We start from the raw sequence: 22,817 nt of genomic DNA, 5'->3' as shown, positions 1-22,817 counted from the left end.
AACCAAGAATGGTTGGGTTGTCTATCTGTCTCTTGGAAGAGTGAATGGAGTGAGTTATTGGGTTAGTTATTCAAAACCCATGAAGCTGAAGTAATAATGGCTAATACTCATTATCAACCTTCTTTCGCTGATCGGAATATTAGCTTAGGCATTTAACATAGGCCCAACACTGAAATCGTCCGATCCTCAACCTGGTTTCTACGACAAGCAAGATTCCTAAATAATACACTGTATCTGGAATACAAGTTTGGATTCATTCGCTACCATGTTGATATGTTTGTCACCATCTCTGCCTCCTTCATGAGTACAATTTTATGAGCTGTACATGATGTTGGATGTCCCAAAGTCAGCATTCGAAGCTCTATGAAAGGGTTTTCATCACAACACATCAAAGTGTCCAGCTTCACCTTTTATGAAGACACATCAAAGATATCGTTTCAACTTTTATTCCAACACATCAAATGTACCGTATTACCCGTTTATTCAACACATCAAATATACCGTTTTACTATCCTATTATTCAACACATATAACATAAAGGGTTTTTACCTTTTGTTCAACACATCAAATAGCCGCTGTATTACCGTGCCGTTCAACACATCAAATATACCGTTTTACCTTTTAATTCAACGCACATATAATATAGCGTTTTACCTTTTATTCAACACACTACATGTAACGTTTTCAACCGTTTATTCAACACATCATCAACATACCTGCCTTGCAGCACCTTTATTCAACACACATAATATAAAGGTTTTACCTTTTTGTTCAACATATCACATGTACCGTTTTACCGTTTATTCAACACATCACATGTACCATTTTTACCTTTTAATTCAAAACACATGAGACTGTAATAATTCTACCCCGCTTTACATTCTACATATATATTATTGTTATACAGCTGTCATTCAACCATTACAGTTAACATACAGCTCTACCTTTTCATTCCACAAATAGATTATACAGTCCTGATTTCATTTCAACTTGCTTCAGTTGTACAGCTCTGTCTCATCATTGAACATTACAGTTATACAGCCTCTACCTTTCATTCCACTAAATAGAGTATACAGTCCTAGCCTCTATCTCAACACTTCCAGTTGTACAGCTCTGTCCATCATTCAGCATTACAGTTATACAGCCTCTACCTTTCATTCCACAAATAGAATTATACAGCTCTACCCCTTCATTCAACACTTCAGTTGTACAGCTCTGTCCATCATTGAACATCCTGAGGATACAAGCTCTACCTTTCATTCCACAAATAGATTATACAGTCCTACCACCCTTCATTCAACACTTCAGTCATTACAGCTCTGTCCATCATTGAACATTACAGTCATGACAGTTCTACCTTTCATTCCTGGAAATGAGAGCGGTACAGTCCTAACCTTCATTCAACACTTCAGGTCGTACAGCTCTGTCCATCATTGAACATTACAGCCACACAGTTCTCACCTTTCATTCCACAAAATCAGAGTATACAGTCCCAACCGTCATCCAACACTTCAGTTGTACAGCTCTTGTCCATCATTGAACATCATTATGATACAGTCTCTTAATTTTCATTCCAGGCGACTAACGGGATCGGGTGGTCAGGCTCGCTGGTTGGAGCTGACACATGTCACCGGTTCCAATTTGCGCAGATCATGGACAGCTTTAACCATTAGGCTAATACACACCCCACACACCCCCACACACCCTCATTGACACCCCCACACCCCACACCCCCACACCCCTTCAATCGAAGCATCCGGCTTACTTTCGATTTCTACATAGAAGTTTTTCAGCACACCAATTATTCAGCTCGTATTAACCGAACATTGTTATTTGCGAGTAAATACCCAGGTTCCATGAAAATACACTGTTGTTCAGACAGCGATAATGTTCGCTACATAATGGATGGTAGTTGCATCGATGGCTGAGGTTGATCAGTGGAGTTATTCATACCTTCTTATCGGCTTGAATGGGAAGGAGGTGGTATAACCTAGTGGTGCAAAGCGTTCGTCACGCCGCCGAAAGATCAGGTTCGAATCCCATAGGTACAATACGTGAAGAAGCCGTTGCTATGTCGCGTGATATAGCATCGATCCGTTGGTCGCCTCTTACGACTTCGGCTCCATATGTTGCTAAAGAATGGCAATTCTAACCCGGGATCGTCCGCGATTGCGAATACCTTATTATCATCACTAGTAGTTAGTGATTGATAAACACCTTCGCAAACACATACGCATTACGTATGGTTGAAGTTCTGAAAATAGCTGGTGATTGGGGTAACCTGGTAGTTAAAGCATTGGCTCGTCACGCCGAAAGACCAGTTCCGTTCCCACATGGATGCAATGCGCGTGAAAACCGTTGGTAGCGAAGTGTGTCCCGCGGTGATCTTGCTAGAATATTGCCTTTAAAGAAGCGGCGTAAAACGAAATTCACTCGCTCACGTATATGAGCGCTGTACGTTTGTCAAAAGGGGAGTTCGTTTATGCCATGCCAAAAATGAGGAAAATTCAAGGATTCGTGGACAACGGATGGAAGATGAAATCAGTTTAGGAAGACAGATACCATATTTTGTATTTCGCTGGATTTGAGAATAATGGTTGAAATGATACAGGTTGATGTTAAACACGGCGTAGAAGTACACACCAGGCCAGAGTGGTGGCTTCAATGTTCTGGAGTGCGGAGACCCGCTTCCATCCGCCCCACAGACCTCCACAGAAGTCGGAAGCAGGAGATTCCTCATCACCGCCGTGGTCATGAGTCGTTAGTGAGTGAAACGGTAAAGGCCAAAACCACGACTAAGCTGCACAATCCGTAATCTTTTATAGATAGTGATAATTACAAGGTCGCAAGCCTGTCTGCTGACCTGTGTACATGTCACATACATAAGATCCGCCAACAAGAGGCGTTATTCTATAGTAATATATACCGATGGCGTTAATGAAAGATACGGTCGCGGGTTTGAAATACGAGGGATATGTTGCCTCACATTAGCAAGTGAACCATTCGGTGCATGTGGACGTACTCTGGAGCAATTGTAGGCACTGGACAAATGAAGTTTATAGAAATGGACAACTCGCACCCATTTAAAAGGCATTCGGCGTGTTGGACGACTCGCCATAAATCTGCACTAGTTCGCATAGGTACGCCAGTCGCCTGCCTTGTATCTACGCGGGGTCCAATGGGCACGCTTCGTCCGCTTAGCATGCTTAAATCTTTGGATTCATGAATAAATCGGTTCGACTACGGTAACTGATCTCTGCTGGTTCGCCGACACGCGCCTGTGTCCGCTTAGCGGCTTGTCTGCGGGATTCATGGTACATACCAGTCCGCTTTGTGAGGCGAGTGTAAAGTATTGAGTGAGTATGGTTTTACGGCGCGCTCCAGCAATCTTCCTGCTATATTGCACGGCGCTCTGTAAATAATCAAAGTCTGAACCAGAACAATCCAGTGATCAGCAGCAGAGCATCGTCTCTGCGCAAGCAGGGATACGATGACATGTGTCAACCAAGTCAACGAGCTTGACCACCCGATTCCGTTTGTACCTCTTACGACGCTGCCGAAAACGGCCTGAATGTAGATAAAATTTCAGTGCAATACCTAGCCTTGCTCCAAGGCTGTACTGAATGCTAATCCCATGGATGTATAGAAATTCTCTCCTTTAAAGAGGCAAGTCTAGACAGGACGCCAGTCTGTTATTTACGTGTTAGAAATTATCATTTAAATTATTAATTATTACCTTGGAGACTATTGCAAGTCTAGGAAATACCCTGCATGTATGTAGTTAAATGTTTAGACTGCATAGTACTACAAATTAATAAATGTTTATCTTGTAAAATCCCAGCCTAATACAATGTCATCATTAAGTGTCCCATTCAGTTCTAGCATTGAAATCCGCATGTCAGTTTATTTCGTGTTACCGGTCCCAAAGTGTCACGTTCAGAGTATGCAAAAAAAACCACTATTCCCTCCTGTACTTCATTTTAAAGAAACCGTCTACAGTATGTCTCGAACTTGGACGAAGGCGTCAAGGCCACTGCCATTACTAGATTCGCTCGGGCTACAAAACACGAGTTACTTCCCTTGACATGTCCATTTCTCACAAGGGATGACTTTATTACTGACAAGGGAAAGAAGCATTCTACAAGAAATGGAAGTACATCTTATTTTATCACCTAGTTTCGTTTGTCAGATGCAGTCATTTACAGCATACATAAATGCAACACCACTATAATCAGGCGAGTTCATCGTTGTTTATAAAGTCACATGACTGAACAAAATGGCGGACTCACGCGAGCTGTGAACGAACAGAGCAGAAGAGACAGTTTCAAACTCCTGTAATATAAGCTATCAGTGCTCATATTATTTTGAAAGGTTTGGCATCATTCTAGCGTTAAATATGTTTAGTTTGGAGTATAATTGGTTTATGTCTAAGGCTGTTTCAGACGATCTGAAGGAAAAGTTTAAGAAGTAGGGCTTTCAGTCTCAGTAACACTTCCTCCTTGTCATCGGCTTCAGAAGGGTTCCGCAGTCGTCAGCTGAGGGAAATTATAGACGTCCATTTTCGTTGTCCTATTTCATATGGTTTGCTGTGTTTTTCTTCAGTATAAACTGTTTTTATTCTTACTGCCCACGACTGTGAGATGCATGTGACATAGGATACTGGCTTAGATTGGGGCAAGATAAGTAGACAAGTCGTTGGTGACCAAAACAATTTTTTCACGACCCGCGAGAGTGTGTGTATGCTTACACATGATTCATACCAAGTTGTCGGGTAATTTTAGTTGGTGATCACAATATTTATAAAACGTTGAGCTAGTCAGCATAAGGGATTACGTAATATTTAGATTGGGTAAGGTAGGTGTTGTTGGGAACACCAAAATAATTTCTTATGGAATAACATGGATCTCCATCAATGATATTATGATGGTGATATGAAATCCTGTAAAGCAGAAAATGAGAAAAAGAAATGTTGTATGTCCTGCCTCACATAACTTGAAAAGGGTTATTCCTCCCAGAAAATCTATGTATTTATTCCACCATATACTCTTCAGCGTGTAAAAATCTGATGAACATTGAGTAATTTTTGTAAAATATCAAAGACACAACAGATGCTTGATTTCAACCACATCTTGTTTCAGGTTGCCATGATCACTTTGATTAGTGGACTATGTACTACTGTGGTGTTTATCTAAAATGATACAACAAGTGGGGATGATATAACCAGCCGGCCAGCTTTCATCCTTAGCACAATATCTTTGAAAAAGACACTATGGATCCTTTTGGAGTGGGAGATGATGTTTTCAAATATTGAAGAACTGTACACGCTGGAATCTGACTCAGCTGCCTGAATATGGTGAAAGAAATAACAGTGAAGATGAACGATGTTCTCCATTCCCGTAAGCGAAGAAACGACCTGAATGCAAAAAATTATTCTGTGGTGAGATGATGACACATGTGACTGCATCAGTTTGTTGTCTCGTGTTCTGATTGAACATTTTCCACTATGTTCTGATTGTATGACTAGACCTGGAGATGAATAACCACCCATGAATAGTTAAATAACTCCCTCTTATATAACCCTCAGATTTTACCTCCTTGTTCCCTGGGTGAGGTGGATAATATCATTAACATTTTCTTGCTTGCAATTAGGCATATGTCATCAGGGCTCCAGATAATTTTTCATATCAGAATGCATTACTCTCTTATTTATTCAGTATAGGTACTGGAAAACCTTAAGAATACATTTAGATTAACTGAATGGAAATTAATGGCGTTATCCATGCAATCTGTGTTTAGCTTCATATATACCAACATTGCTACTCTTGTGTAAACAGGTCAATAAACAATAAAACAATACTTTTCAGATAAATCACGATCTGTAAATGATTCTAAGACCGTAAACCATTGCTGTGGTGCATTATCTGCTAACCTTTCTTTCTAAGTTATTTCCTACATTATCTTGCATATTTGTTATCCATACATATTATGCCAATACGACCCTTATCTGGAGCCCTGTGTCATATTACTTGAATTATTGTCACGCTTTGTTGTTTAGCGCCATGCTCATCAAAATTCTAACGACATGATAGCAGCCTGTAAATAACTAAATCTGATCCCCATAATCCAGTGATTGATATTATGAACAACAATCCTAATCATCTAGAACAAAAACACAGAGACAACAAACTCAATGGAGTCTTTACTATTTGATGCCGTGATCTCCTCTTGCAACCCCTACCAAGATTGGTTGGTGACCTGTTCCAAAACAGATTCCATTCAGGTCTTATAGATGAGACAATGTGAAATATTGGATGGATGTGTAGCATGTGTATTGTTGAATATACATACGGCTATGCATTACAACCCTGTTGTCACTGAATAATATACTCTCATCACTCTGTGCAGTGTGAGCCGTTGAACATAGTGCTTTTCCAGGGGCTCCGAGATAAGGGCGGTATGTCGGTAATGTAACGGATATAAAGCGATGCATGATGCGCGAGGAAATAATAATAAGAATTAATTAAATAATTAAGAAAACATAGCGAATCATGCATACGACAATGGTGTATGGTGTCTTGTTGAATCATTTACAGACATATTTATCTGAAAAGGTATTGTTTCTATTGCGTTTTATGGACCTGTTTGCACAAGAGTAGCAATGTTGTTGTGCATATGTGAAGCGAAACACAAGATTACTGATACTCCATTAAGCACTCTAGATGTACTCTTAAGGCTTTCCAGTACTCCTGCATTGAAAAAGTAAGGAATACGTACTTCTGATGTTGAAAATTTCATCTGGAGCCCCCTGCTTTCCTCTTAAACCCATTGAAGATGTGGGTTAGAATTGGTCTTCAGTAACCCATAGCGTGTCAATACAGAGGCTACTAGCGGGACCAGGTGGTGTAAGGCTCGCTGACCTTGGTTGACACATGTCATCGGTTCCCACCTTGTGTAGATTGATGCTCATGGTGTCGATCACTGGACTGTCTGGTCAGACTCAATTATTACAGAGCGCTACTCCATATGGCTGGAATATTTGCTGAGTGTGGCAAAACTAAACTCACTAACTCACTTTCCTCTCACTACATATGCTATCCTTCTGAGAGTTTCTAGGACTCTTAGGCCCCACAACAAAGCACCCATGTGGTCACACCTTAGGCAAGTGAGTTTGTTAAAAAATGCCTCTAGCCACCCAGCAGAAAATGGGTACCAAGTGGTATAAGCCATTTGACTGTAAAACCTTCCAGCACCTCGAGCAACTTGGGTTATCCAGGGTAATATAATGTCCCCTGTTCTGTTCTTGTCCCTCTGCGTGGAGTTTAGCGCTATATAAGTGGCCAATTATTATTTTCATAAGTCTATATTCACTCACTTACAGCCAGTGGGTGAGCCTAATGGTAAAAGCATACCCTCATCACTGAAAGGGCCCAGGTTCAATTCCTTAGATGGGTATACTGTTGGTAAAGCTCATTTCTGATGTCCCCACGGTGATATTGCCAGAATAATGCAAGAAAACCATACTCATTCATTCACTCCTTCCTACACACACACCTTTCCACCAGTATCCATTCAGGGTATATTACCTCACCTTTTGAATTGGAATTTTTCAGGAATGGAGATTTGACGAGACTGAATGTTCATGCTATTGTCAACACAACAAATGAACACCTCAACGATAGAAATAATGAAAGTGATGGAATATTTAAAGGCCGGGCCTGAACTGTATAAAGAAATATCCAATAATATAAGAGGTAAGTCAGTATGTTTACAATTATATAAGTGGTAAGTCAGTTTGTTTACAGGAATTCGGTGGTCAGGCTCTTTGACTTGATGACACATGTCATGATATCCCAATTGTGTAGATAGAAGCTCATTCTGTTGATCACTGGATTGTCTGGTCCAGACACTATTATTTACAGACGCCACCATATAGCTGGAATATTGCTGAGTGTGGCATAGTCTGTTATACAGACCCTGAAACAAACATATCCAGGAAAGCCCCATTCTCTTCCCACAGAGGTAACTCCTGTCATATCTTCCTACGTAACCTCTGTTCTAATACGGCCCTTTCATGGTGTGAGCGTTCAAGACTCGTGATTGGAGACAATCAGATTTAGTTGTGCAATCAGCGACGTTGTTTCAAAAGTGATCATTCGCAAGGCCTCGGTAATTTCCGTATGCTTCGAGAAAACTAAACTTCTTCCCCTGCGCGATGCGCAAACGTTTCTTCTAGACAGAACTCAGTCATGTTATGGCGGATCAGTGGCGTCTCCGTCGCCCTCGTTGACAACGGACAAGCTAGCCATTAAACGTCTTGTGTGTAACATCAACACAAGTCCCCGGCAGATGGGGGATATTTGTGGCCCCACATTTGCTTGTGTTAGTCAAGTTGAATCTAAGTCAATGTAACAGGTGTTCTGATTGGATAGAAAGAAGGGAGATAATTCGTGTTGCGATCTTTTGCCGCTAGGGGATTTAACGAGAACCGGGAAATATGGCCGTAATAGAACAGAGGTTAAGTAGGAAGATATGACAGGAGTAACCTCTGTGGGAAGAGAATGGGAAAGCCCATGCAAGTCTAGATAATGTGGCAAGTCTAGATTTCCCCAGTTTCAGGGTCTGTACCAATCTGCTGAATTCAGAAGCGAGCACAGCGCTTGTAATTATCAGTTGATCTCTAGCTGTCAATGGTGTTTAATATGAACCTGTGGCAGAACCTGTGAGCCTCCCCCACCACACCCCAAAACCCCACACTGAGCAAAAGCCTCCTGCTTCTTCCCTGTCCTTCCACTCCAGCCAAACAACATGTGTGATTACCCTACAGATTTGATGACTCATAAAATCTGTATGTTTTCATTGTCATAAGGAGGGGATGATTATTCAAAGGTTTTCCATCTCATGGTAACATTTAATTGGAATGTTGATGAGGTAATTGCTTCACCACCAGTGAAAGCAAATTCAAGAACATTTGTCCCAATCAATGGCAGTCCTTTCAAATGATTTCACAAGCATTGACCACTCGAGTTACCTGACCTAAACATTACACTGTGTGTGTAAATCATTCACTGTGAACTAAACATTTCAATCAGATGACATGACTCTGTCTTAGTACTTCCAATATACAAATTTCTAATGTGTGATGGGACATCAAACTGACACATATAGTGCAGATAGAACCTTTGGATTTTTAAGAAATGTTAGTAACTTTGGTGTCCAAAATGGAGTTTTTGAGAGATCCAATTTTCTATGAATAGGAATCTCAGAAGATGCTACCTTAAGCTGGTATCCCTATGCTTGCTCTCAAAATCTGGAGACACTTTATACGTACAGCTGCCTGAACTGCCCACCGTCCGACGGTGGGAAGGCTAGGGCAATCAATATTCCTGTCAAACACACATTCAAGAAATATCTCTCTGCAGATTTGTTTAGTCTCTGAAAATGTAGTCTACCATTATGATAGAAGACTTTTGTTTCATGAAAATGAAAAAAAATGAAAAATATAAATAGTCCCGGAAAATGAAGAAAGTCTCAGGGCTCCTTTTCATTGTATTTCATTTTTTTATTATGAACTATTTTTTCTGTAAAATATGTTCATTCAGAGACTAGTTGTTAGTCTAGGTGTGCCATTAAACAACAAACAAACAAAAACAACCGTTTGTTTACAGATATTTCAAGTCTCAAGGTATTCTTGTATCTTCAACTATCACATCTCCGCCAAATAGTATCACATGGTACCATTTGTTGTTATCTTTGTCTACATTTTTTCTGCTGGTCTCTGTTTTTGGAAAATAGAAACAGATAAGTGCTTGTCCTTCTTTAGCTGGAGGGCATTTGACCCATATTCAGTTCCCTTTTCTGTTCTGGATGTTGTAATGATGGAATAATATCACTGTCATATTGGATGACACACTTTTGCGGTAAAGAAGTGCCATTTGAATGAAGTGTAGAAGTAAAGTAAAATTCATACTGAGAACATATGTTTATAGTAACCATAGAATATGGTTTAAGAGATGGCATGTCATTCTTAATGTATACTTCAAACTGTATCGTTATCTTATTAGTGGTGTTCCGATTAATTTAAATAATCGAAGATTGGTCACAGTGACCAAACGACCAAGCAATCGATCACATTTTCTCATAATCGAACATAAACGATTTTGGAACTACTGTTTTAGTCATTGAAATACTTGACAAAATGGAACATATCGTTGAAGTTGTCAGGGCCTGAAAACGTGTTTAATTCTTAGAAAACTCACTTCCCTAACTGAAAAACCATGACTGAATATTTCTTGAAGACTCCGGGAAGTTTATGTTCATGATATATTAGTCATCACTTTAAAGTAGCAAGTTGCATCATGTTATACATATCTGCAATAACAACCTGGATGGGAAAATCTGAAAAATGACGCTAACCAATTTTTGTCGATGATTGTTCGTTGGTAATGAAGCAATCATCAATTGTGAGATTTCAACCAATTCCCAACACTATATCTTATACATACGGCTTTCACAAAGTTGTCTTTCCGTATCCTGACTGAAAAACAATGTTAAATGTACACTTATAGATCAGTTTAAGCATTCATGGATTGCTGCCCTTCAAAATTCATCTAAAAGTAAATACTTCCCGTTATATAAGCATACTCCCAACTTAGAACCTTATTTGATCAGCCTTTCACTGAAACTACGTATTTGGTTGACAAAACTGCGATCATGGAATCGTAGATTACCGGTTGAAACCAGCATATGGTTTAATATAGACATAGAAAATAGAACAGGGCTCCAGATAAGGGCCGTATCTGTATTTATGTCGCGGATAAAAAATATGCATGATACGGTAGGAATTAATTTAGAAAACGTAGCACATACGCACCACAGCAATAATGCTGTACGGTCTTGGAATCATTTACAGACGTATTTATCTGAAAGAGTGTTGTTTATTGACCTGTTTACACAAGAGTAGTAATGTTGTGGTGCATATATGAAACGACACACAAGATTACTGATACGCCATTAAATTCCATTCAGAACTCAAAATGTACTTAAGTTTATCCAGTACTCCTATATTGAAAATATAAGGAGTACGTACTCCTGATGTTGAAACATTATCTGGAGCCCTGATAGAATATGTACAATTTGTAACCACCATGTTTACGTGACATATTTCATATTATATTTGTATCTTATGTACAGTTCTAATGATGTAAGAAAGAGTACACTTCCTAGTTATTTTTGTAATAACCATCATATTGATAAGTTTATTTCCTCATGAAATCCAACAACCCTCCTTGGCTTTAGTACAGAAACTGTCCAGTTCAACAAAAATTGTATTGTCCCTGTATCAATTATACATTTCTAATATGTGTAGATGTATATAAGTCATAATGGCACATTGTATGCATGTTCTCTATATCATTTTGTATGATTTTTTATAATAATATCCTGCTCTGTTCTGTTCACTCCTGGTGTGTTTATGTAAAGAGGGGGCGGTGGTTAAAGCGTTGGCTCGTCACGCCGAAGACCCGGGTTCGATTCCCCACATGGGCACAATGTGTGAAGCCCATTTCTGGTGTCCTCTGCCGTGATATTGCTGGAATATTGCTAAAAGCGGCGTAAAACTAAAACTCAGTCAGTCAGTTATGTTAAGAGGAATGTTTGATTCTAAAGATGAAAGCAGGGTTTTACACAGACTTTGAAAAAAGAGAGTCATGGTGACCCACAGTATTCATTTTTGGGAGTCATTTTCAATATTTGGGAGTCATTAAAATTTTAGCGTAATATTTATGTGTGTATATCAAAAGGGAAAGGTTTTATTGTTTATGTGTTGTATTCTCATTCATATGTTAGTTAATAAACAGTATATTTTTCACAGTTCAGTTCAGTCATAACAAACTCAAGTATATGAACAAATAATCAGACTTGTGATTTATTCACTGTAACATACAGTTATTAACATGAATTGAAAGAAAAATCTAAATTAATGAAGACCTCATGAAAACTATCATTGTTTGCTTATCAGATCAATTTTGTTGACTCTGAACTGAATTGTGAGGGTAACTCATAAAACTTGCATCAAGTTTGGCTCGTATGATAATATTTTGAAGGTGTTTTACAAAATTGTTGCGTCAATACACAGGAATCACGCGTCATGTAAAACCCTGTGAAAGGGCATACAATTGTGCTCAACCGTGAAGCGCAAGCCCGCTCCCATCCTGACGTGGGTATACAACTTTGTGTCAGTAATGCTATTTTGGAAATATGAGCAGGCCCAAAACGCATCACATAGGCTGTAGAGGACAAATGCAAATTAGATCTTGTACCTTTTGTATATGTTAATATCTTCTACCATTGGTTATGAACCAGGGCCTAGATTTTCAAAGCTCGCTTAGCGCTAACATAGTCATAAGTTAATGTATGGCACTTACGACTATCTTAACGCTAAGAGAGCTTCGAAAATCTGGGCCCAGGGCGATAGGGTAACCACGTCATTAAAGTCTTGCTGGTCATGGATACAATATGTTACACAGGTTTCTGGCAATTCCGGACACAATGCTGCTAAAAGAGGTTTTAAAACCATGCTTATCACTTCCTCATTCAGTTGTGACATAATGTTTCTTTTTCTCTCCTTGCACAATATTGCTAAAAGAAGCCTTTAAAGCATGCTCACTCACTCACTCCCTCACTCACTCTTTTCTGTTCAGTTTGCAAGACAGGCGAGGCAAAGATTACAAAAGGCCACAACCTTCCTGCACGTTATATCATCCATACAGTCGGCCCCCGGTTTAACATCAAGTACGTGACGGCGGCTGAGAGCGCCCTGTACAATAGCTACAGGAACACATTACAATTGTGCAGGTAATATTTTACATAAAACACTTTCTGTATTTACTTTGGGAATACAACATTCATCCCCTCGGCCTTTCTTATATGTGTTTGTCAAAATGTTCCTTGTTTATCTTCAAAATACAACATCCTTGGCCTGTGTTTAATTTGCTTATCGCTTCATTCTGCATTGAACAACATCAACATTTATACCCTAGGTTTTGCTTGTTTATCAACATGTTCTGTGTTTATCTAGGTCTCTGTTGTGTTTGTTTATCCAGACTTTCTGTGTTTATCCAGGGAATACAACATACACTCCATGGGTCTCTGTTGTGTTTGTTTATTCAGACTTTCTGTGTTTATCTAGGGAATACAACGTACGCTCCATGGGTCTCTGTTGTGTTTGTTTATTCAGACTTTCTGTGTTTATCTAGGGAATACAACATAGGCTTCATGGGTCTCTGTCGTGTTTGTTTATCCAGACTTTCTGTGTTTATCTAGGAAATACAACATACACTCCATAGGTCGCTGTCGTGTTTGTTTTATCCAGACTTTCTGTGTTTATCTAGGGAATACAACATACACTCCTTGGGTATCTGTTGTGTTTGTATATCCAGACTTTCTTTGTTTTTCTAGGGAATACAACGTACACTCCATAGGTCTCTGTTGTATTCACACCAGCAGGAGGGGTTACCCATCTGAGAGTGGTGCACACATTGGAATCAGTAAGCTTTCATTTTTTGTTTCCCAAGAATCTGTAAATCAAGAAATAAGAATCACTGACCTTTGTTTATTACCTAGCTCATAAACTAAAAATATACAGAGAGAAATAGAAAATCAGAATGAAAGTCAGCTTAATTTTACATCAATTCAAAATATCAAATCTGCAATTATGTCAATCAAATGTGAACATTTCATGCTGTCTTCTTTCCCCTTTTTTGGTGGTATTCATTTTCATCAGAACTATGATCCATTCCTATACTATTATAACCACAGCCTATGAAATTAGACCTAGTCTGCGAGTCTAAGACTACTAGGACAGTCTAAGACAAGTAACACTCCAGTGATGGTAGTCTTTCAGTGTTTGAGGGCTTCAGCACTTGTTCATCCTGAACTATTTCTCATTGCTTCAGTTTACTACAAATTACAATTAATTCTTCCACAGGGACGACCAGACGCTTCCTGGAGAAGTATGGTGACGATCTAGACACAGTTGTGTTTGTGTGTTCAGAGGAGAACGTGGTGAGTTACAGCATCGCAAAAATCATTGAAAATGATCACATAACTACAAAGGTAGATCCTAGTGTATGGGGACAACCTGCAAATAGACAGTTGTTGTATAGTGGCTCACATAAGTGCAGGGAGTGGGTGCTTTCTGGTGTTAAATGTACATTTACTATGCTACTAAGCTGACATTTCATGACCTGTTAGTTCAAAGTGTTGCAAGGCTTTGTGATTATATACCAGTAATACCATTTATCTGTTCTTCTCATTGTATGATAAGAACAGATGACTGGTATATAAGTAATTGTTGCTTGAAATACACGTATGTGAAATATTCCAGGCGATTATTGCCTTTACTGGCAGTGGGGTAGCCTAGTGGTTAAAGCGTTCACTCGTCACACCAAAGTCCCTGGTTTTCAATTCCCCTCATGGGTACAATGTTTGAAGCCCATTTCTTGTGTCCCTCGCTGGAATGTTGCTAAAAGCGGCATAAAACTAAACTCACTCAATCATTGCCCTTAGTTTTCTCTGGCAGTATCAGTGGAGAGAACAATGTGTTTGCTCATTGTTTTGTTACAGGATGTGTACAAGGGATTATTGCCCTTGTATTTCCCTCGCAATATCCGAGAAGAGAAGTACGCTGAAGAACTGCTGCCTCGGGACATAGGGAATGAAAATGGTGAACCTGTTATCAAAGACAGACAGATTCGCATTTTGGACAAACCTGCATTTGCAGCTCTCAGTGAGTAAAAATATATTACATTACATATTATATAAGTGGTATAACAGTACAAGTGTTAAGGAAATATTGAACCTGCAATGTAGGGCTGGATAAAAAGATTGATAAAAATGTTTGCTTTAAAATCAACGACAGCAATTTTCTCTTTTGATATTGTGGTGTGCTTACAGAGGCAGAAGGAAGAGAAGACTTTGAAGAGACCATTGACCTAAATCGGGCATTTGAGCAATCAACAGCACTCGATGTGGGTCATCATCCCTTTTCTCAAATGGAAGAAAACCCTGATAAAGTGAAGAAAACAAGTCTCTATGGGAAGGGTAGTGACGAACAGAGGAAAATAGAGATGAAAAGGAGGTATGATTATGCATTTGGAATTTACAGAATATTGAGACTGATGATGTGACAGGTTTGTTTGTTGTTTAACGCTGCACTCAGCAATATTCCAGCTATATGGCAGTAGCCTGTAAATAATCAAATCTGGGCCAGACAATCCAGTGTTCAACAGATGGGATATGATGACAAGTGTCAGCCAAGTTAACAAGTCTGATCCCTACTTCCGTTAGTTGTCTCTTATAACAAGCATGGGTTGCTGAAGATCAGTTCTAACCTGGATGTTGATGGGTGTGACCTGACAGACATTGACTGGGTGCTGGTTAGAGAATGTCATTGTTTCGCTGGAGATAGGGAGGGCTTTTGTACTTCAGTTGTTTACACATTTACTAATCACCCCTAAAGCCAGTGTTTCATTACCCACTTAGAGAACAATTCGTTAAATGAACAACACACTGTCTCTCTCTTATTGCAATTAATTTATTCTTTTCTTCTAAGATATGACAGGTTCTTGAAGCGCTCCAAGACCGACGATCTAACCGACATAGCAGCCCTGAGATGTTTGTATCGGTCAGGAGTGGACCGTGTTGGCCGACCCGTGGTTGTGTTTGTTGGCAAGAACTTCCCTGCCAACAATGTGGATCCAGAGAGGGTGAGCCATTCATGGAAGTCTGCATTAGGATTTTCTCATAAAATTACATAAGGCTTTTATTGTCTTTGACTCTGAGAATTTTATGGAGACTGGATGCTTTTTACTATGAGCCTAAATATATACATATATATGCTCTACATGTGTGTTGGAGGCCCTGGTCTACATGTGTTTCAGACCCTGCTCCACATGTGTGTTTCAGACCCTGTTCTACATGTGTGATTCTGACACTTTTTATACATGTGTGATTCAGACACTTTTTATACATGTGTGATTCAGACACTTTTTATACATGTGTGATTCAGACACTTTTTATACATGTGTGATTCAGACACTTTTTATACATGTGTGTTTCAGACTCTGCTCTACATGTGTGTTTCAGGCCTTTCTCTGCATGTGTGTTTCAGGCCCTGGTCTATATGTGTTTTTCAGTCGCTTCTCTACATGTGTGTTTCAGATGCTTTTATACATGTGTGTTTCAGACCCAGTTCTACATGTGTGTTTCAGATCCTGCTCTACATGTGTGAATCAGACGCTTCCCTTCATGTGTGTTTCAGGCACTTCTCTGCATGTGTGTTTCAGGCCCTGCTCTACATGTGTGTTTCAGGCCCTGCTCTACATGGTGCGAGTGATGGACCCTGTAGTGGAGAAGGACTATGTGGTGGTGTACTTCCACACGCAGACAGACAGCAGCAACCACCCGGCTATGAACTACCTCAAGTTTGCTTATAGTTTATTAGATCGCAGGTTAGTATCTTAAACAGGATGGTTCCTGGTATCTCCATGTTGCCATTTGGATATGATAGTGAGGGAGATACAGAATTGGTATCTGTTGATACCTGGGTTGGGTGGACATGGTATTGGTGCCTGGATGAGGTGGTCATGGTATTGGTACCTGGGTAAGGTGGTCATGGTATTGGTGCCTGGATGAGGTGGTCATGGTATTGGTACCTGGATGAGGTGGTCATGGTATTTGTGCCTGGGTTAGGTGGTCATGGTATTGGTACCTGGGTTAGGTGGTCATGGTATTTGTGCCTGGGTGAGGTGGTCATGGTGTTGGTGCCTGGATGAGGTGGTCATGGTATTGGTACCTGGACTAGGTGGTCATGGTATTGGTGCCTGGATGAGGTGGTCATGGTATTGGTGCCTGGATGAGGTGGTCATGGTATTTGTGCCTGGATGAGGTGATCATGGTATTGGTACCTGGATGAGGGGGGTCATGGTATTGGTACCTGGATGAAGGGGGTCATGGTATTGGTACCTGGATGAGGTGGTCATGGAATTGGTGCCTGGATGAGGGGGTCATGGTATTAGTGCCTGGATGAGGGGGGTCATGGTATTGGTGCCTGGATGAGGTGGTCATGGAATTGGTGCCTGGATGAGGGGGGTCATGGTATTGGTACCTGGATGAGGTGATCATGGTATTGGTACCTGGATGAGGTGGTCATGGTATTGGTACCTGGATGAGGTGGTCATGGTATTGGTGCCTGGATAAGGTGATCATGGAATTGGTGCCTGGATGAGGTGGTCATGGTATTGGTGCCTGGATGAGGGGGTCATGGTATTGGTACCTGGATGAGGTGGTCATGGAATTGTTGCCTGGATGAGGTGGTCATGGAATTGGTGCCTGGATGAGGGGTCATGGTATTGGTACCTGGATGAGGTGATCATGGTATTGGTACCTGGATGAGGTGGTCATGGTATTGGTACCTGGATGAGGTGGTCATGGTATTGGTGCCTGGATGAGGTGATCATGGAATTGGTGCCTGGATGAGGTGGTCATGGTATTGGTGCCTGGATGAGGGGGTCATGGTATTGGTGCCTGGATGAGGTGGTCATGGTATTGGTGCCTGGATGAGGGGGGTCATGTTATTGGTGCCTGGATGAGGTGGTCATGGTATTGGTGCCTGGATGAGGGGGGTCATGGTATTGGTACCTGGATGAAGGGTCATGGTATTGGTACCTGGATGAGGTGGTCATGGAATTGGTGCCTGGATGAGGGGTCATGGTATTGGTGCCTGGATGAGGGGGTCATGGTATTGGTGCCTGGATGAGGTGGTCATGGAATTGGTGCCTGGATGAGGGGGGTCATGGTATTGGTACCTGGATGAGGTGATCATGGTATTGGTACCTGGATGAGGTGGTCATGGTATTGGTACCTGGATGAGGTGGTCATGGTATTGGTGCCTGGATAAGGTGATCATGGAATTGGTGCCTGGATGAGGTGGTCATGGTATTGGTGCCTGGATGAGGGGGGTCATGGTATTGGTACCTGGATGAGGTGGTCATGGAATTGTTGCCTGGATGAGGTGGTCATGGAATTGGTGCCTGGATGAGGTGGTCATGGTATTGGTACCTGGATGAGGTGATCATGGTATTGGTACCTGGATGAGGTGGTCATGGTATTGGTACCTGGATGAGGTGGTCATGGTATTGGTGCCTGGATGAGGTGATCATGGAATTGGTGCCTGGATGAGGTGGTCATGGTATTGGTGCCTGGATGAGGGGGTCATGGTATTGGTGCCTGGATGAGGTGGTCATGGTATTGGTGCCTGGATGAGGTGGTCATGGAATTGGTGCCTGGATGAGGTGGGTCATGGTATTGGTGCCTGGATGAGGTGGTCATGGTATTGGTGCCTGGATGAGGGGGGTCATGGTATTGGTGCCTGGATGAGGTGGTCATGGTATTGGTGCCTGGATTAGGGGGGTCATGGTATTGGTACCTGGATGAGGTGATCATGGTATTGGTGCCTGGATGAGGGGGGTCATGGTATTGGTACCTGGATGAGGTGGTCATGGTATTGGTACCTGGATGAGGTGGTCATGGTATTGGTGCCATGGATGAGGTGGTCATGGTATTGGTGCCTGGATGAGGTGGTCACGGAATTGATGCCTGGATGAGGTGGTCATGGTATTGGTACCTGGATGAGGTGGTCATGGTATCACTTTTGTCTAGTGATGTTTAATTGCAAATTTACTGTCTTTACTTGTCTTCTCTTGTTCATTCCCTTAAAGTAATATGTAATGTTGTTTTCTTACCCCCTGAAAAAAAGTTTCACGAAAGTGTAACCTGTAGATAACCTGACCCCCTTCTACATTCCAAATTGAGGGGCCAAGATCTAAGGAATTTCCCTATGAAAAGCTAAGAAAGAGAGACGTTTATTTCACAAGTATTGAGCCAAAGGCCAGGTAAGAAAAGTCATTTGAATAGTTAAGCATTGCTGTGACAGCATCAGCATTACAGTAAATACCTATCTTTAGTCAATATGTGATCCCCCCTAATTGGTGTCATGTCCCCCTTTTTTTGTAACAGTTAAGGGGGATGTCCCCCTTAATCCCAATTCCTGGATGCAACACTGCTGAATGAGGTGGTCATAGGTTACTGAAGACCAATTCTAACCTGGATCTTCATGGGTGACCATGACAAATGTTTTACTTTGTGTTACAGATATAAGAAGAACCTAAAAGCCTTCTATGTGATACACCCCACCTGGTGGTCTAAGGTGAGCATTAGTGAACTAGTGATATAGGCCTGATTTAGTTCACATGAAGGGTTAACTCATTCACCTCTCCATAGTAACAACTGGCAGCAGCTGTTAAGGTCCATTACGTGTTACAATACACAGGACAAATGTTAAGGCTCAATTCATGCACTGGTACAACCAGTGTTTCCGCTGGCATTTTGTATAGCTGGACATTGTGACCGGTAGGGTAGGGTATTGCAGAGAATTTTCATATTGCGATATATTGCGATGCGAAAGCATATATTGTGATATGTATTACAATATATTGCAAGAAGTATTTTTTAAACAAAAAAATACTTATAACGAGTTAATGCTTGATTTATAAAGCATGAACACAACAAAATCACTATGCTTGATTAGGCTTTAATCACAACTTTTAATCATGACAAAATAAACATGTAAATAATATTTGACACAAATGAAACAAGGAAATATCCGAAGATTCCCGAGTGTTACGAAGTTTCCCGAATGAAAGTCAAAATACCGGTTTTCGATCAGCGTATCGCAATATGTATCGTTTTCATGTCTGAACCGGTAAATACCGGTAAACCGGTTATATTGTGCAGCCCTAGTGACCGTCGAGCATTTCAAATGCCAGTTCTTTGTAAAATTTGCCCGTCAAGTGATCATGCATTTCATTGTGTACGAGACCTTGCACCCGAACAACCAGCCAGAAATGTTGAGGGTATCGCAATGCATCAGTGCCGCTCTTTTTAGCCTGGGGTTTTCCAAAACTGCTATTTTTTACTTGACAACACCTCGATGTCATTGTGAAAACGTAATCTTTATTGAAGAGAAATAAGATTGATAGAGGTAATTAGAAAATTGACTTTAGAATTTGCTGGACACGATGACCGACAGCCTTTGAAATTACCGGACATTCTAAATTTGTACCGGTCAAAGTCTGGTATATACCAGATAACGGAAACACTGACAACTGGTGTAGTCCGGTGTCATGTACTTGACCTTGACATTGCTGCAAAGGTTGTGAAGCCTTACACAAGAAAAATGTCTGATTTTCTTGCCACTCACAAAATTGGTAATATAGTGACAAACTATCCCAAATTTCCTCTTGAGAAGTGATAACATAAATTTCTGTATAGACTAAGACATTTACCATGTGTATGATGTTTTTTCTCGAGTCATCACACTTTGGATGTAGCTCCATCAGTAAATACAGTTACTCAGTCATTGACATCCACTGATGCCTGTGTGGAAAAGTGTTTTCATTTGAGAATTTAATAACTTTACATGTGCTTTACATGTGCTTTACATGTGCTTTTCAGCTCGCAACATGGTTTTTCACCACTTTTACGGCATCAGACATCAAGCCAAAGGTGCATAACCTGCGTGGTGTCCAGTATCTGTACACCAAGATGAACCCTGACCAACTGGATGTACCACCGTTTGTCATGGACTATGATATTCAGGTGCAGTAGTAGTGGTCACATCATAGTCAACAATAAGTCTTCATCTTAATTGTAGTCACAGGATTTCCATCAATATTGCAAGACTACAATATATTCAGGATAGAGAGTAGTGAAAAGTAATCCATCCATCCATAAACATGATTGTTTGTATTGACAGCAGCATTCCAGTGCTCGTAGCTTTCAATAAATTGGTACATGTCTGAGGCCTGCATCACTTTAGGTCTTGGGGTGGTGGGGTAGCCTAATTGTTAAAGTGTTTGCTCGTCACACTGAAGACCTGGGTTCAATTCCCCACATGGGTACAATGTGAGAAGCACATTTCTGGTGTCCTTCGCCGTGATATTGTTGGAATATTGCTATAGCAGGTGTAAAATGCTGACACAACATGAGATAACTGGAACATGGTATTCTGTTCAAAGCAGCATTAATCCACACTCACACTCATTCTTTAATAATGGAAGACGTTTTGAGACAAGCAATAACTGTGTGCTTTTAGTAATATGTAATGTGTTCTTTCAGATTAACGGTGTTCGCTACAGTGTTCCACCCGAGGACAGTCCAGAAGGACTTTGATGAGAAGATGTCCGTAGAGTCCCAGCATCTCAAACTTTCTTCCAGTAAATTGTTCATTGAGCTAAACATACATGGATGCAGATGAAACTGAGATTACTCACACACCATCTTTTTAACTTCCACTTCAGTTTGACAATACTGACTTTTGTTTCCGATAGATGAGAGTATGGTAATATTTATTTGTGTGATATTTTTGTAATCAGTCCATGATATATTTGATTTGCAAGCAGTGAATGTTGGGCAAGTTTGATCAACCCACTTCCAATCAATGAGAACAGTGATCTCTGATAATGGAAAGACTTATCTCTGTCAATGAGAACAGTGATCTTTTCTAATGCAAACAATGAGAACAGTGATCTCTTATAATGGAAACACTTTTCTCTGTCAATGAGAACAGTGATCTCTGATAATGGAAACACTTATCTCTGTCAAGGAGAACACTGATCTGTCAATACTTTGTTTAATGATGTTTCTGTTAATTAGAAAAATATGATAAAATGAAATGTGAAAGTCAATGTGATAGTTTCATGCCACATTTTGGAGGTATCACCACTTTTTAGACAGTTTTCCAATGTGTGGTATAACTGGTACGTTCTAGTATCACAATATCGTCATTCCTCCAGCACTTCAAGAAACCCAAGGATCAAGCCCTTGAATTCAGCTTTTGTAAATTGGGGTTTGTATCACAGGCAATAGCTTTAAGGTTTTGTTAGGTTTGTTAAGATATCTTACATTTAATTAGAAAAGTACGATAAAATGAAATATGAATGTCACTGTCATAGTTTCATGCCACATTGTGTAGGTATCACAGCCACTTTGTGGACAGATTTCTGGTAAATTCCAATACAGGGTACAACTGTGAAGGTTTAATATCACAATATCATTGTTCCTTCAAAAATTCAAGAAAACTTGGGATCAAGCAGTTGAATTGGATCACAGGCAATATCTTTATAGTTCACTGTTGAAAGGTGTTCTCTTTGTGTGTCTCAATTTCAATGCTAGTCATAAGTCAGAAGCAGTGTTTTTGCTGAGACATTTTATTCACAGATTAATTAATGAGACCGTATTTGTATTATAACAAATACATTGAACACTGTATTGCTACCCATGATGCTCAGCTCTCGAATGGAATGTAGCAACCTCATCAGATTAAATCAATAATATTATGATCTCAACAGTGTGGAAGGGACTGGATATTTGATTTTGGGAGGGGTGGTTCGGTGAGAATATTAGGCCAGTGGGGTGTTTTGATTAAGTGACAGCGAAAGACAGCAAAATCGGATAGTGTCCTGAGACAAGTCCCACAGTGCCCTCAACCACCCACCCCACATTCCCCATGTTATAAATGTTTAGTCCTTACAACCATATTCTTCCATGTCACATGCAGAAGAATGTTATATGTAGATACCATTTTAGAATAGGTCCAGCCTCTTCAGAAGCTTATGAGTTTTGTAACAGTGCGATAGAGCATTGTTAAATTGGTATTATTTGAATTCAATTTTTTTTAATTGAAATTTACAATGTGTGCG

General features: G+C 40.4%; 1 protein-coding gene across 1 annotated transcript; it reads left to right on the top strand.

Annotated features, from left to right (window-relative positions):
• Positions 1–5,417: 5,417 nt before the first annotated feature.
• Positions 5,418–22,343, top strand: LOC124290074 (protein GDAP2 homolog). Its single transcript, XM_046726763.1, is given in 13 exon segments — positions 5,418–5,437; positions 7,611–7,703; positions 7,705–7,751; positions 12,699–12,852; positions 13,456–13,544; positions 13,985–14,061; positions 14,623–14,785; positions 14,953–15,136; positions 15,611–15,764; positions 16,369–16,508; positions 19,210–19,264; positions 20,572–20,715; positions 21,235–22,343. Coding segments are annotated over 13 exon segments (1,374 nt in total). The 3' UTR covers positions 21,289–22,343.
• Positions 22,344–22,817: the final 474 nt, after the last annotated feature.

This window comes from Haliotis rubra, unplaced genomic scaffold (assembly GCF_003918875.1).
Source record: "Haliotis rubra isolate DU_JTF1 unplaced genomic scaffold, ASM391887v1 Scf456, whole genome shotgun sequence".
Taxonomy (NCBI): Eukaryota; Metazoa; Mollusca; class Gastropoda; order Lepetellida; family Haliotidae; genus Haliotis; species Haliotis rubra.
The sequence above is the reverse complement of the archived record's forward strand: the minus strand, read 5'-3'. Positions and strand labels throughout refer to the sequence as shown.